The 16,291-nt window shown below is 39.8% G+C and overlaps 1 protein-coding gene across 8 annotated transcripts in view; it reads left to right on the top strand.

The window, feature by feature from the left end:
* The first annotated feature begins 3,743 nt into the window (after positions 1 to 3,743).
* Positions 3,744 to 16,291, top strand: part of ZMYM4 (zinc finger MYM-type containing 4) — a 160,407-nt gene continuing 147,859 nt past the window's right edge. For 4 of the 8 annotated variants that reach the window (XR_008716090.1, XM_055586439.1, XM_055586436.1 and 1 more), the window contains exon 1: positions 3,744 to 4,142. Coding sequence is in view for 4 of the 8 variants with exons in the window: in XM_055586436.1 (XP_055442411.1) it covers positions 4,104 to 4,142 (39 nt within the window). In the remaining 4 variants the exon portion in view is untranslated. Of the gene's footprint in view, positions 4,143 to 4,233; positions 4,328 to 16,291 lie in introns of those variants that run through there. The other 4 variants (XM_055586431.1, XM_055586433.1, XM_055586438.1 and 1 more) reach the window with 3 other exon arrangements.

The raw sequence follows: 16,291 nt of genomic DNA, 5'->3' as shown, positions 1-16,291 counted from the left end.
CTCTTTGCGACCCCATGAATTGCAGCACGCCAGGCCTTCCCGATCATCACCAACTCCCGGAGTTCACCCAAACACTTGTGCATCGAGTCCGTGATGCCATCCAGGCATCTCATCCTCTGTCGTCCCCTTCTCCTCCTGCCTCCAATCCCTCCCAGCATCAGAGTCTTTTCCAATGAGTCAACTCTTCGTATGAGGTGGCCAAAGCCAAAGCCTTTGACTGTGTGGATCACAATAAACTGTGGAAAATTCTGAACAAGATGGGAATCCCAGACCACCTGAGCTGCCTCTTGAGAAACCTATATGCAGGTCACGAAGCAACAGTTAGAAGTGGACATGGAACAACAGACTGGTTCCAAATAGGAAAAGGAGTACGTCAAGGCTGTATACTGTCACCCTGCTTATTTAACTTATATGCAGAGTACATCATGAGAAACACTGGGCTGGAAGAAGCACAAGCTGGAATCAAGATTGCTGGGAGAAATATCAATAACCTCAGAAATGCAGATGACACCACCCTTATGGCAGAAAGTGAAGAGGAACTAAAAAGCCTCTTGATGAAAGTGAATGAGGAGAGTGAGAAAGTTGGCTTAAAGCTCAACACTCAGAAAACGAAGATCATGGCATCTGGTCCCATCACTTCATGGGAAATAGATGGGGAAACAGTGGAAATAGTGTCAGACTTTATTTTGGGGGGCTCCAAAATCACGGCAGATGGTGACTGCAGCCATGAAATTAAAAGACACTTACTCCTTGGAAGGAAAATTATGACCAACCTAGATAGCATACTACAAAGCAGAGACATTTGTTTGCCAAGCAAGGTCTGTTTAGTCAAGGCTATGGTTTTTCCAGTGGTCATGTATGGATGTGAAACTTGGACTGTGAAGAAAGCTGAGCACCGCAGAATTGATGCTTTTGAACTGTGGTGTTGGAGAAGACTCTTGAGAGTCTCTTGGACTGCAAGGAGATCCAACCAGTCCATTCTAAAGGAGATCAGCCCTGGGTGTTCTTTGGAAGGAATGATGCTAAAGCTGAAACTCTAGTACTTTGGCCAGCTCATGCGAAGAGTTGACTCATTGGAAAAGACTCTGATGCTGGGAGGGATTGGGGGCAGGAGGAGAAGGGGACGACAGAGGATGAGGTGGCTGGGTGGCATCACCGAGTGGATGGACGTGAGTTTTAGTGAACTCCGGGAGTTGGTGATGGACAGGGAGGCCTGGCGTGCTGCACTCATGGGGTCACAAAGAGTTGAACACAACTGAGTGACTGAACTAACTGAAGCCTGTTCTACTCACTCCTGAGTAGGGAAATAAGTCTCAGCGCTACACTTCAGACAATAGTCTATACTGAAACATAACAATGAAGAAAATAAAAATGATATTCACAAAATACTACACCATTATTTTCTACTTGCTCTTAGAGAAGTCAGAAAATTTTATGTGATATTTGCATGTGAATTAGCCCATTTTAAAGGTTGGCAGGCAATAAATATTTTAAGTTAAAAATTTTTTTAAAGTCTATAAAATGATATGCTCTTTTGGTGTTTGGAACCAAAAGTATCCTAAGAGATTTAGAGGTATTAACTAATTCTCCCAGCAACCTATTTTACAGATGAGGAAACTGAGGCAAAGAGCAGGTAACCTGACTAAAGTGTACATGGTGAAGCCAAATACGACTATGGGAAAGATGGTCTGAAGACTGCCAATTTGCAATCCCCAGGTTATGACATATTTGCATAAGCTAAAAGAAAAAGGCTTTTAATTCTGAGTTGGTTTCTCTGCTGAATGGCCTTGGACTGTCACTTAACCTCTAAAATTCCCTCTACAAAATTCAGATAATATGAGTAACCTTGCAGTGCCCACTAAGTGTTGGTTTTCTCTTTTCTCCTTCCCCCACATGGATGATTGCTCTGAAAATTGATGGTATGCTTGTATTATCATCTGGAATGTACAAATCCCACCTATTGTTCAGGACCCAACACATTCACAATACCTCTAGAAACAGTTGGAGGTAAGAAACAGCTTTAGGCTGTCTGTTCCAGTTCTAATGTTGTTTCTAATTCTTTTTGTGATCTCAAGCAAGTCAAATCTTATTTTTGGGCCTCAATGGCTCCATCTTTAAAAACGTGGAAGAAATAAATGGCTTTAAACTGTGTTCAGAGAAACACATTTCTCTAATAGTGGGAGGGGGCATGAAAGGAGAACACTGAGGGCAAGGGGGAAGCTGGGGAGCAGGCTTATAGGTTCCCCATTTCCTCTTCAAATTTAGCAACTCCAACTTCAAACTTAAGTCCCCAGATTTTATTAGAAGAAATGACTAGACCTTTCATGTACCCATATTCCCTGGAATTTTTTCTTGGCTGCTCTTTTTAATTCCTTCTTGTTCTTAACATGGAACTAAAGGATCTGACATCTCTTTTTCTTTCGGGCTGAAACATACTTTTTTTTGTCTTTTTCTCCTCTTTCTCATCCACAAGTGAAATTAAAGATGAACAAGAGTGAGCAAAGATCAGCATGGAAACCTAGCAATCTTACACATTCTTTTCAGTTAAGTGTGATGGATTAGAAAACTTCTTAGTTTAAAAACATCTATCAAGCAATATGCAAAAGTTAAAGTGACACACAACAATTACATCCCATTATCCTGTAATTTTTGGAGGTGCTCATTTGCATCTAAATGTCTCTTGTCACGAGGAAAGACTCTTCGGGAAGCAAATTCTTTGTATTTCTTTCTTATATGATTACCCCTAGCTACAACTCCATTAGGGCAATTTCTCCCCACCTGGGGATGGGACACTGGAATGGATCAAGTCCTCATTTTCTTCAGCAATCTTCAGCTTTGGTTTCAGGGCAAATTAGATCCAAATCTATTTCACAGTTTTCTGCTTAAAGATGCTCATTCTTTAAGTCATATTCTCAAAGCTCCTTCAGTGGAAGTGAATGAAGACACACAGTATTTGCAAACCGTCACACATCTTCAGAGGATAATTACAGTATTCTTGAAATATCATGAATTTTCACTTTTAATCTTCTAGATAAGAATGAATTATTTCTTGCTTCGAAAACAGCCTGGTGCTTTGAAAAGCCTGGAGGATTGTGACTCAAGTCTTGTTCTAATTACACACCAGCCTCTACATGCTTTGGGGCAAATGACTTTCCTTGTTTCGGCTGCAATTTTACCAATGGGAAAGAGTAGATGGTTCCTAAGATACTTTTCGATTTAGACAAGGACAAATTTGAGAAAATTGTCTCCAGTTGTTGCTTCAGTCTTCAAAATCACCAAAGGCTTTGGCTTTGAAGTTAGGCTGTCAGAGGTGGCCCTTAATCGTCTACGCCCTGTGCTTCTGATCAGGCTGTCTAAAGGCAAGAAAGGTGGATCTTCTTGAGATGACTGGCTTGTTCTCTTGTTGCTTGGGATTCTTCATATTCAGAGGTCCACTGTGAACTTCAGCTCACCATCATTTTCCCCTTACAATGGTATTACTGCAGTCAGGTCCAAGATGGTGATCTGGACCCCTCACTGACATTTCACCCAGTACTCCAGATAGCCCTTTCACTAATTTCTTGCATTCCTCCTTCATCACTGCGTCATGGCCCCTTTAAGGAAGCGGCCATAGTTGAGTAGTGGGACCAGCTGCTGGCAGCAAAGAGACTTGCAGGATTTGGCCTTCCCTGGGCTACTCAACGCGCACGCTCGGGACCGGGGGCTTGGTGGGAAAGGAAGGAGGGGCTTAGGGTGCGCCTGCGCATCAAGGGCGCGCGCAAGGGGCTGGTTTGGTGATCCCTTTAAGAAACCGCAGGCGGAGGAATTTCTCTGAGAGAAAATAATCCTACTCACGGGGCCCCTTGGAGGCCATTAACCCCCCGAGTCCCGGCCCCCCCCTTTCCCGGGCAGGCCCTACCGCCTAAGCTCGCACCCGTGGGATCTCAAGATCTCCGACCCGGCGCGCGGCATCCGCCCCCTCCCCACTCTAAGCGCCAGGCCCGGCCAGGTTTGGGGACGCTGCCGCGAGGCGGCTATTCCTGCAGTGTGGGCGGGGGCCGGGGGCCCGAGAGGTTCAGCCGCCACCGTGCTGGGAGCCGCAGCGGTTCCGAGCGGGGCCCAACATGGCGGAGAGAGAGGTGGAGTCCGGCCCCCGAAAGAGGGTAGGTGAGGTGAGGCAGAAGTCGGGCGGCGGGGGGCGGGGCGGGGGCCGCGTCCCGGGGCCCGGGAGGGGAATGGGCCAAGCGTAGGCTCGTGGAGGCGTCGCCGAGGCCCGGTTGGGGAAAGGTTCCGGGCAGGACTGAGGCAACCTTGAGTCTGGAGCGCGTTTAGAGTGGTCCTTCGGCAGGTGGGACAAAGATTTGCTGCTGGTTGGGAGGGGAGGGGGAGGGGCTGTTGTTTTTGTGTTTTTAATTTTTCCAGCCCTGTTGGTGGGTTATCTGGGCCGGGAGAGGAAAGGTGTCAGATACTTAAGTGCATCTTTAGTGAACCAGAGTCTGGAAGTTTTAACAGGAGAGAGGTCAGGTGGGGGTGGTGGTGGCGGGAATGAGTCGTGGAGGGGTCTTCTGAGGAATAACCAAGAGGGTGTTTCAGGAGTACCATTGCAAATTCATTTTCCTGCCTTCTTTCCCCTCCCCCCATAACCGTTATCAAGACCAAGGTGGAGGTGGTGCTCTTACCTAAGAAGAAATGGGTTTGTTGGCTTGTCCTGATTTAGGAGAAAGATGTTGGCAACTATAAATGTCATGTTCTAGTCTAGCCCCTTTAGCAACAATTAAGAATGTGGAAGAGTGTGACAAGTTTTATCATAACAAGGATGTATCCAACCAACCTGCAGAGGTGAAGCCAGTTCTACATAGGAGTTGCTGAGTGCTTTTTAAAGTTTGTCTTGAAACTTTTCTTATTTAATTCTGAGTGATTTTCTTTTTTTCAGATGGAGAACAATACTGTACTGTCAATTGAGCAGTATTTTTTAGATTTTTCTTTTATCACCCGTCCCCCCTCCCCCTCGCCTCCCTTCTCCCTTAGCCTGCGTGTTAAGCAGTATGTTTCCTACCAGGAATCTTCCTTTTTGTAAATGGTATCAAAATGATCAACTCAGTGTTAAGCCAACTGCCTAGAAAATTACTGCTTAAATCCTAATTTTTGGATTTATCATAAAATTAGCAATCTCAGTGATACTACAGCTAACATTTCGAGTGCTTACCATGTGCCTGGCACTGTGCTTTATAGGAAGAATTAAATCTCAACATTTACTATGGGCTTCCCTGGTGTCTCAGCTGGTAAAGAATCTGCCTGCAGTGCGGGAGAGCTGGGTTAGATCCCTGAGTTGGGAAGTTGGGAAGATTACCTGGAGAAGGGAAAGGCTTCCGACTCCAGTATTCTGGCCTGGAGAACTCTGTGGACGCTATAGTCCATGGGGTTGCAAAGAGTTGGACAGGACTGAGTGACTTTCAGGAGGAAACGTAGGCGTATAGGGGTTAAGTAACTAATATTAGAGAGCTAGTTAGGAGATTTAGCTGAGATTTGAATCCATGTTTGTCCCAACTACAGTGCCCACATAGGAGTTTTTAAAGTCTGTGTTTCTCTCCTTAAAAGCTTAAATGATAAATAACCAAAGAAGTGTCAAGTAGTGTTTTTTCCACAATTTATTAGGAAAATATTTGCAACTACTCAGCAAAACTGAAAAAAAAAAAAAATGCAGGATGTGTCCATAATGACCAACATTTTAGATTCTGTCATTGACATTTTACTATACTTGTGTTATCAAATATTTATCCACATCTATCACTTTATCAGTTCTTATTTGCATTTCACTGTAGTATACTGAGCAATCGAAGTTTATTGTTGATAGTCTTAGGTTTAGAAAACTTCAGATCTCGCATGCAATAGTTAGATCTTCCTCATAGGACAAATTAAATTGTATGATAGTATGCCCAAATAGTTCACTTAGGATTAATATTGGTTATGGAATGCATGCATTTTGAAAGTTTTAAATTGTTCTTCATACTTTGAGCCAGTTTTAAACTGGATCCTCATTATGCTTGAGTGAAGGCATATGGCATGTGGTCCACCTGTTAAAATATAAAGAATAAATTATCTTAGTTGAGAATTCAAGATCATCTCTGAACCCAGTTGCTGCTAATACTGTTGTTATTTTCACCATAGAAGATAGAATGTTCTAGAAAACATCTATGCACTTTGGTAACAAATTCAACTAGATTTTAAATACTACTTTCTCTTCTAATACACTTAAAAGGTGCTACACTGATATCAGTGTAAACAATATTATTTTTAACAGCATGTAACATACAGAGCACGTGTACAGGTTTTCCCTGTTGTTTTACCAGTTTCATTGTGGAAGAAGGTTACAGCCAGTCTCTTTTAGGCTCCATAATCTATTTTGGTTTTGATATTTGTTTAGAATGTTTAGTAGAGTTGTTTTAAATGGTGCACATGATGCACGTGCTTTTTTTTTTTTTTCCATATTTTTGTCTCCCTGCACTAAACTCTACATGGGTTCCATATGTACATTCTGAGCAGTTAGTGGGAAGTGTGTACAAAAGTATAGTATCTTTTTAAAGAAGCTGTGGTACATATATAAAATGGAATATTACTCAGTCATAAAAAGGAACACATTTGAAACAGTCCTAATGAAGGGGATGAATCTAGTGAGTCAGAAAGAGAAAAACAATTATTGTATACTAATGCATGTATATGGAATCTAGAAAGATGGTACTGATGAACCCGTTTGCAAGAGCAGCAGTGGAGACAATAGACATTGAGTACAGACTTATGGACATGACTGGGTAGGGGAGGAGGAGAGGTGGGGGGGTATGGCCAAAGTAACATGGAAACATATATTACCGTATTTAAAATAGATACCAAAGGGAGTTTGCTGTAGACTCAGGGAACTCAAACTGGGGCTGGATAACAACCTAGAGGGGTGGAATGGGGAAGGTGGTGGGAGAAATGTTCAAGCGGGAAGGGACATGGGTAAACCTATGGCTGATTCCTGTTGATGTTTGGTAGAAACAAATGTAATATTGTAAAGTAATTATCCTTTACTTAAAAATAAATTTTAAAAGTACGATATCTTTTAAAATAATCTGTTTGCCTTGAGGTAGTTTAAACTACATAGGCCTAGATAATAAATTTATTTAATCTGAAATTGCATTGATGTTGTTTTGGTGTTGTGTTTATGATACTTACTGCCTTTGACTTTTATAATCACAAGTCACAAAATTGTTGAGTACCTGTGCCTGTTGGTGAACTGTGTTTTAGGCATTGTGCTATGGTATATGGTATGTATGATCATTTAGAATTACATATTCTGACTTGTCTGCTAAATTGTGAACTCCATAAGGATAGGGCCATTATATTCTTTTTTGAACCTCTAATACATATGACCTCCATGTGATAGGGACTCAAAAATTGACTTTTGGTAGTTTACTTGTATTAGAGGCTCTATGGCTTGGGTACCAAGGTATCTGGTTTGTAGTTTTGTGACCTGTTAATCTTTCATATCACCCTTTATATTCCAAATTCTCCTCTGTGAATTTAGATTTAAGGATCTTGTGATTGTTTTGGATTACAGTTAGATGGGAGAGTGTGTTTTAAAACCATTGACTTAACAACCTTAAATTCTTTGTAGGTCTGGTCTGATGTCTTATTTTTATGTTTATGGGCACTTAGGACAATAGTAATACCTAAGGTAAGACTGATTTAATTGTATTCAGACTATATCTGAATGCCAGTCTCTCAATTTGTAAACATGGAGAAGCTGAATATGTGGGTGGGTGAGTACCACATCCATCTATCATCTCTGCTGTACAAAGAACCAAGTTCATATGAAGGCCACACAAACACTCACATACTCTTTAAAGTCAGGATATTTTTCAGACATTATTTATGAGTTTGTTTAAGATTATAAAATTTTTATTTTCTGAACTAAGCTTTAAAATTCATAAGGTAGGCTTATAAGTAGTGGGATTATTTTATGCATGGTTATTATAATAAACTCTTATGAAGCATGAGCTCTGACTAAATCTGGTGACCATATTTTTTTGTGAAATTCCTTTATCTTTTCAAAGGTTACATACAAAATTATAATAACTTTTGTAAATGTGTGTATTATCTGGTTTAGTAGATTGTATCCATTTTCATATTTAAACTTTTCTGTATATTTGAGATATATGTTTGGCATATGTTTAAAAGAAAGAGAAAGCATATGTATATAAGTATTATACTTCCATTTTTGTAAACACAAACTGATCTTTCTCTCCTTACATATGTGTCTATACTTGTATATGTATGAGCTTGGAGAAAGTTGTGGAGCACGAATGTCAGCTGTTACCATTATCTTCAGCAGGTGGGGATGAGAAAGGAAAAGGGAGACTAAGGGAAAATTTTGCAAAATGGAAAATTTCTTGGGGTATAAAATTAAAGTGAAAATGTAAACTATGTTCTCATTGTAAATATGTTAAAATTGAACATGCATGTAGACAAGGAATAGAAAGTAACATGAACAAATGAAAACATTGATTTTACTATGTGATGGGATTATGGAGAAGTTTTGTTTTGTATTTGTTATTTTAATATTTTATAATAAAAAAATTGCAAAAGGTTAATCCCTCTTAATTCCTTAATGAACTTTTTATCTTTGGTTTTTCCACTAAATGTGTTGCTTAAGAACATGGTGGTACATATCATTAAAAATATTTGCAGTTCACATGTGCATAGTGTAAGTTATCTGCTTACATATCTACTTCAAAATACTCCTTATACATTGAGTGTATAAAGAGCATTTTGAAGAGACCATTCTGATGATGACAGTGATCCTGAATTGTTTTCACAGTGCGCATCTTGTAACTAGCAGAGAATTCTACAAATAATGATAATATTTATAAACATTTACATGCCAGTCATTCTAAAGGTTTTATATGTAGTGTATTTTTAAATCCTCATTAATTCCATAAATAGTAGTCAGCTATTACTGTCCTGTTTTATATAAGAGGAAACTGCAGCACAGAGAGAGCTCAAGGTCATGATATATTAGGCTAAAGTAAGATCAAGTGCCACTTGAAAAATTGTACTGTTTGATAAATAGTATAGGTTAGAATTCATTATATTAACATACAGTAATTAATAAACATTGTGCTTAGTTGCTCATGTCTGACTCTTTGTGGTCCAGTGGATTGGAGCCCAGTAGGCTCCTCCATCCATGAAATTTTCCAGGCAAGAATACTGAAGTGAGTTGCCATTTCCTCCTTTGGGGAATCTTCCCGACTCAGGGACTGAACTCATGTCTCGTGCATCTCCTGCATTGGCAAGTGGAATCTTTACCACTGGTGCCACCTGGGAAGCCTTTAGTAAACATATACATTAGTTATTAATATATGTGATACAAGGTAATATGTGTACATAATAGTATTGGTTCAGAATTCATTGTCTGGAATTTTTGGTTTTTAAAATAATATTGTAGTTAAGACTGCACTTCTACTGCAGGGAGCGTGGGTTTGATCCCTGGTTGGGAAACTAAGATCCTGCATGCCCTGTGGCGTGGCAAACAAAACATTGAAATATATTTAAATCAAACTGATACAAATTATTTCTCAAGAAGCATCACATTAACTTTCTGCCTGTGAAATATATCTTGCGATAACCTTAAAACATATCTTTGCATCTCACAGGCTTGTTTTTAAGAAATACACACTAAATATTTTAAAGCTATGATTCACTTAAAAGATAAAGCTTATGCATCCTTTGAAAATGGAATGCTTTTATTATGTGATAAAATATAAATAGATAAATGTACAGTTGCAATTTCTCTGGATATTTAGAAAATATTTTTGAGTTCTGTGTTAGATCACTTTTTTTTTTAAGATCAACCACTTTTTAAAGAAGACTGACATTTCCTTTAAATATGCTGATTATTTTACTCTGAGTTAACCGTATTAAGTATTTTCGCATAAGAAAGAGAAAGGAATTTTAACATAGTATTAGGTTGTACCATACAGAATTGCTAATATTTGATCATTTTAACTACATAGATGCCTTTTCACATGGCTCAACTCAGTAGTAAGAGCATGGACTTTACAAAGTCAGGTTATGTACAACCTCTGGTATTTAGCAATAGTATTCCTATGCCCAGTTTTTTATGCTTAGGGAATACTAATAATATTTTAATTTCATTCATTCTGGTCTCACAGAAGCTTGAGCTAGCTGCCTTCCTGTCTTTGATGAAAGACAGTACATAAGCAAACCTTTTGTTGTCCAATATTTAGGCTACCCATTATTCCTTGAGGCCAAGGATCACATGTGTTCATTTTTCTTTTTATTTCCCAACATATCTTATAAATATATACAGTCACATATATACTACACATTCATAGGCAAGATTAAAAAACTTTACTATATTTCATAATTCTGTATCAATGCAGAATATAAAAAATATATTGGGGCAGTGAATCCCCATGTTCTTAATACCCAGCTTTGACAAGTAAACAATTATCAACATTTTGCCATTTTTTGTCTCATCTTATTTCTTTCTGCCTTCCTTCTCTCTCTCTTTTTTTTTTTTTTTTTTGATGCAATAACTTCAAAGAAATCTCAGGTATCACATCATTTAATCTATAAATACCTCCATATGCATTTCTAACAGGTAAACAACACAACCACAATGCTAAACAAAATTGATTTCCTTAATCCAGTTTAGATTTCTCTGATTATTAATAAGTGTCTTTTTACAATTGTTCTGTTTAAATTACTGTGCAAATGAGATTTACCTCATTTACTGTGCAAATGAGGCTTATATGTATCTTAAGTTTCTGTTAACTTTAACCATCCACCCTCCCACTTTTTCCCATGCTCTTTATTTGTTAAATACATTCCCTCTTTTGACCAGGAGAGTTTCCCACATTCTGGTTTTGGCTGATTGAATTCTCATGGTGTTTAACCTTTCATATTTCCCACAAAATAGATATAGAGCAGTTGTTCTCTATTTTGGCTGAAACATTAGGATTACTTGGAGAGCCCTTAAATATCTTGATTCTCAGATCAATTAAATCAATTCACAAGGTGGATTCTAGGCATCAGTATTTTTAAAGGCAATTTGATCTCTGGCTTCATTGCCTTTTCTAAATCCATCTCGGTTCGTATACAGCTGAAGTCTAGCTTAAAGTATTTTGAGCATAACTTTGCTACCTTGTGAAATGAGCACAATTGTATGGTAGTTTGAACATTCTTCGACATTGCCTTTCTTTGGGATTGGAATAAAAACTGACCTTTTCCAGACCTGTGGCCATTGCTGAGTTTGCCAGATTTGCTGACATACTGAGTGCAGTATTTTAACAGCATCATTTTTTAAGATTTGAAATAGCTCAGCTGGACGTCCATCACCTCCACTAGGTTTGTTTGTAGTAAAGATTCCTAAGCTCCCTCGACTTCATACTCCAGAATGTCTGGCTCTAGGTGAGTGACCACACCATCGTGGTTATCTGGGCCATTAGGAGCTTTTTTGTATAGTTCTTCTGTGTATTCTTGCCACCTCTTCTTAATCTCTTCTGCTTCTGTTAGGTTCATACCGCTTCTGTCCTTTATTGTGCCCATCTTTGCATGAAATGTTCGCTTGGTATCTCCAATTTTCTTGAAAAGATCTTTAGCCTTTTCCATTCTATAACTTTCCTCTATTTCTTTGCATTGTTCACTTATCTCTCCTTGCTATTCTCTGGGACTCTGCATTCAGTTGGGTTTATCTTTCCCTTTCTCCTTTGCCTTTCACTTCTCTTCTTTTCACAGCTATTTGTAAGGCCTCCTCAGACAACCATCTTGGCCTTGTTATTTTCTTTTTCTTGGGGATGGTTTTGATCACCACCCCCTGTACAATGTTATGAACCTCTGTCCATAGTTCTTCAGGCACTCTGTCTACCAGATCTAATTCCTTGAATATATTTGTCACTTCCACTGTATAATCATAAGGAATTTGGTTTTTCCCTGGGTAGCTCACATGGTAAAGGATCTGCTTGCAGTGCAGGATCTGGGTTTGATTCCTGGGTTGGGAAGATCCCCTGGAGGAGGAAATGGCAACCCACTCCAGTATTCTTGCCTGGAAAATCCCATGGACAGAGGAGCCTGATGGGCTACAGTCCATGGGGTCACGAAGAGTTAGACACTACTGAGCGACTAAACACTACCTGAATGGTCTAGTGGTTTTCCCTTCTTTCTTCAGTTTAAGCCTGAATTTTGCAAGAAGGAACCTGTGATCTGAGGTCAGCTCTAGATCTTATTTTTGCTGATTGTATAGAGCACTCCATCTTTGCTTGCAAAGAATATAATTAATCTGATTTTGATATTGACCATCTGTTAATGTCCATGTGTAGAGTCGTCTTTTGTCTTCTTGGAAGAGGGTGTTTGCTATGACTAGTGTGTTCTCTTGGCAAAACTCGGTTAGTCTTTGCCTTGTTTCATTTTGTACTCCAAGGCCAAACTTGCCTGTCACTCCAGGTATCTTTTGACTTTCTCCTTTTGCATTCCAGTCCCCTATGATGAAAAGAACATCTTTTTTTGATGTTCTAGAAGGTTTTGTAGATTTTTGTAGAACCTTTCAACCTCAGCTTCTTTGACATTAGTGATTGGAGCCTAGACTTGGATTACTGTGGTGTTGAATGGTTTGCCTTGGAAATGAACAGAGATCATTCTGTTGATTTTGAGATTGCATGCAAGTACTGCATTTTGGGCTCTCTTTTGACTGTGATGGCTACTCCATTTCTTCTAAGGGATTCTTGCCCACAGTAGTAGATATAATGGTCATCTGAATTAAATTCGCCTATTCTGGTCCAGTTTAGTTGACTGATTCCTAAAATGTTGGTGTTCCCTTTTGCCATCTCCTACTTGACCACGTTCAACTTACCTTGATTCATGGACCTTAAATTCCAGGTTCCTATGCTGTTTATTTAACTTATATGCAGAGTATATCATGAGAAACGCTGGACTGGAAGAAACACAAGCTGGAATCAAGATTGCTGGGAGAAATATCAATAACCTCAGATATGCAGATGACACCACCCTTATGGCAGAAAGTGAAGAGGAACTCAAAAGCCTCTTGATGAAAGTTAAAGTGGAGAGTGAAAAAGTTGGCTTAAAGCTCAACATTCAGAAAACGAAGATCATGGCATCCGGTCCCATCACTTCATGGGAAATAGATGGGGAAACAGTGGAAACAGTGTCAGACTTTATTTTTCTGGGCTCCAAAATCACTACAGATGGTGACTGCAGCCATGAAATTAAAAGACGCTTACTCCTTGCAAGGAAAGTTATGACCAACTTAGCATATTCAAAAGCAGAGACATTACTTTGCCAACAAAGATTCGTCTAGTCAAGGCTATGGTTTTTCCAGTGGTCATGTATGGATGTGAGAGTTGGACTGTGAAGAAGGCTGAGCACCGAAGAATTGATGCTTTTGAAGTGTGGTGTTGGAGAAGACTCTTGAGAGTCCCTTGGACTGCAAGGAGATCCAACCAGTCCATTCTGAAGGAGATCAGCCCTGGGATTTCTTTGGAAGGACTGATGCTAAAGCTGAAACTCCAGTTCTTTGGCCACCTCATGCGAAGAGTTGACTCACTGGAAAAGACTCTGATGCTGGGAGAGATTGGGGGCAGGAGGGGAAGGGGACGACAGAGGATGAGATGGCTGGATGGCATCACTGACTCGATGGACGTGTCTGAGTGGACTCCGGGAGTTGGTGATGGACAGGGAGGCCTGGCGTGCTTCGATTCGTGGGGTCGCAAAGAGTCGGACATGACTGAGCGACTGATCTGATCTTATCTGATGCAATATTTTATTCACAGCATTGGACTTTCACCACTTTCACAGGCACATCAACACCTGAGTGTTGTTTCCGCTTTGGCCCAACCTGGTTATCTTTTTGGAGCTTTTCTCTGCTCTTTCCTGGTAGCATTTTGGACACTTACCCTGGGGATTTATCTTCCAGTGTCATATCTTTTTGCCTTCTCATATTGTTCATGGGCTTTTCAAGGCATGAATACTGGAGTGGTTTGCCATTACCTTCTCCAGTGGACTATCTTTTGTTAGAACTCTCCACCATGATCCATCTGTCTTGAGTGACCCAAACCTGTGTCTCCTGCATTGCTAGCAGTTATTTTCTGAGTCACCAGGGAACCCCCTCAAATTCCACATTTTTAGATACTTATTGCAGCAGCATGCCTCTGTGTTCCAAAGGAACTTGGTGGCTTTAAACAACAGAAATTTATTTCTGCACAGTTCTGGAGGCTAGAAGTCCAAAATCGAGGTGTCAGCAGGGCCATGCCATGCCTGAAGACTCTAGGAAAGAATCCTTTGTCTCTTCTAACCTCTGGTGGCTCCACATGTTCTTTGGTTTTTGTGGCAGCATAATTCCAGTCTTTCCCTCCATCTTCACACAGCCTTCTCTTTCTGTTTGTTCTTTTCCGTCTAAGGATGATTGTCATTGGATTTAGGGCCCACCCTAAACGAAGGTGATTTCATTTCAAGATCTTTATATTAATTATATCTGCAAAGAAGTTTATTTCAAAAAGGTCACATTCTGAGATTCTGGGTACACAGTTCTTTTGGGGGCCACAGTTTAACCTACAGCAGGATCTTTTACTTCCTGAGTCCTTTTTAAAGATGATTATTTTATATTTAAACAATTACTTGAAAAATTTCTTATGTCTTCAGTTCAGTTCAGTCACTCAGTCGTGTCTGACTCTTTGCGACCCCATGGACTGCAGCATGCCAGGCTTCCCTGTCCATCACCAACTCCATGAACTTGCTCAAACTCATGTCCATTGAGTCAGTGATGCCATCCAGCCATCTTATGCTCTGTTGTTCCCTTTGCCTCCTGCCTTCGATCTTTCCCAGCATCAGGGTCTTTTCCAGTGAGTCAGTTCTTCACATCAGGTGGGTAAAAGGAGCTTCAGCATCATTCCTTCCAATGAATATTTAGGACTGATTTTCTTTAGGATTGACTGGTTTGATCTCCTTGCTGTCCAAGGGACTCTGAAGAGTCTTCTCCAACACCACAGTTCAAAAGCATCAATTCTTAGGTGCTCAGCTTTCTTTATGGTCCAACTCTCAAATCCATACATGACTACTGGAAAACCATTGCTTTGACTAAGGTTGGGACCTTTGTTGGCAAAGTAATGTCTCTGCTTTTTCATATGCTGTCTAGGTTTGTCATAGCTTTTCTTCCAAGGAGCAAACATCTTTAAATTTCATGGCTGTAGTCACCAACTGCAGTGATTTTGGAGCCCTCAAAAATAAAATCTCTCACTGTTTTCATTGTTTCTGCATCTATTTGCCATGAAGTGATCGGACTGGATGCCATGATCTTAGTTTTCTGAATGTTGAGTTTTAAGCCAACTTTTTCACTCTCCTCTTTCACTTTCATCAAGAGACTCCTCAGTTCCTCTTCGCTTTCTGCCATCTGCATATCTGAGGTTATTGATATTTCTCCTGGCAGTGTTGATTCCAGTTTGTGCTTCATCCATCTGGGCATTTCTCATGGTGTACTCTGCCTATAAGCTAAACAAGCAGGGTGACAGTTTCCCAGTTTGGAACCAGACTATTGTTCCATGTCTGGTTCTGTTGCTTCTTGAAATATATATAATGTCCAGTGTATGGTTTTAATCATTTAAAATGTATAAGTCCGTGGCATTTGATACATTAACAGTGTTGTGCAGCTGTTACCACTATTTCATCCCAAACAGAAACTCTGTATATTCATTAAGGTATAAGTCTCCATTGCCCTTTTCTCCAGCCTTTGGTGTGTTTGCTCCTTATTTTAGGTATTTCATATAAGTGAAATCTTAAGTATTTGACTTTTGGTGTCTGGCTTATTTCACATAGCATAATGTTGTAGGATATGTCAAAACTTCATTTTTTAAAATGGCTGAATAATAGTCCATTATATGTTTATAGCACATTTTGTTTTATCCGTTCCTCTGTTGATACTTTGGTTGTTTCTGCCTTTTGGCTGTTGAGAAAAATGCTGGTGTAAACGTTGCCATACAAGTATTTGAGTTCCTTCCTTCATTTTTTGGTTGGGTACTTAGACATGAATTTGCTGGGTCACATAGAAATTTTATGCCTGTCGTTTTGAGGAGTCACCAGACATTTCAACAGAGGCTGCACTGATTTCCATTCTCACTAGCAGTTCATGACTGTTCTGTTTTCTCTACATCCTCACCAATACTTGTTCTTTTCTTTTGGTAATAGCGGTCCTGGTGGGTGTGAAGTGTATCTCTTTGTGGTTTTTACCCCCAGTTTTATTGAG

Source organism: Bubalus kerabau, chromosome 6, assembly GCF_029407905.1.
Source record: "Bubalus kerabau isolate K-KA32 ecotype Philippines breed swamp buffalo chromosome 6, PCC_UOA_SB_1v2, whole genome shotgun sequence".
NCBI classification, from domain to species: Eukaryota; Metazoa; Chordata; class Mammalia; order Artiodactyla; family Bovidae; genus Bubalus; species Bubalus kerabau.
This window is presented reverse-complemented; position numbering and strand designations above follow the sequence as displayed.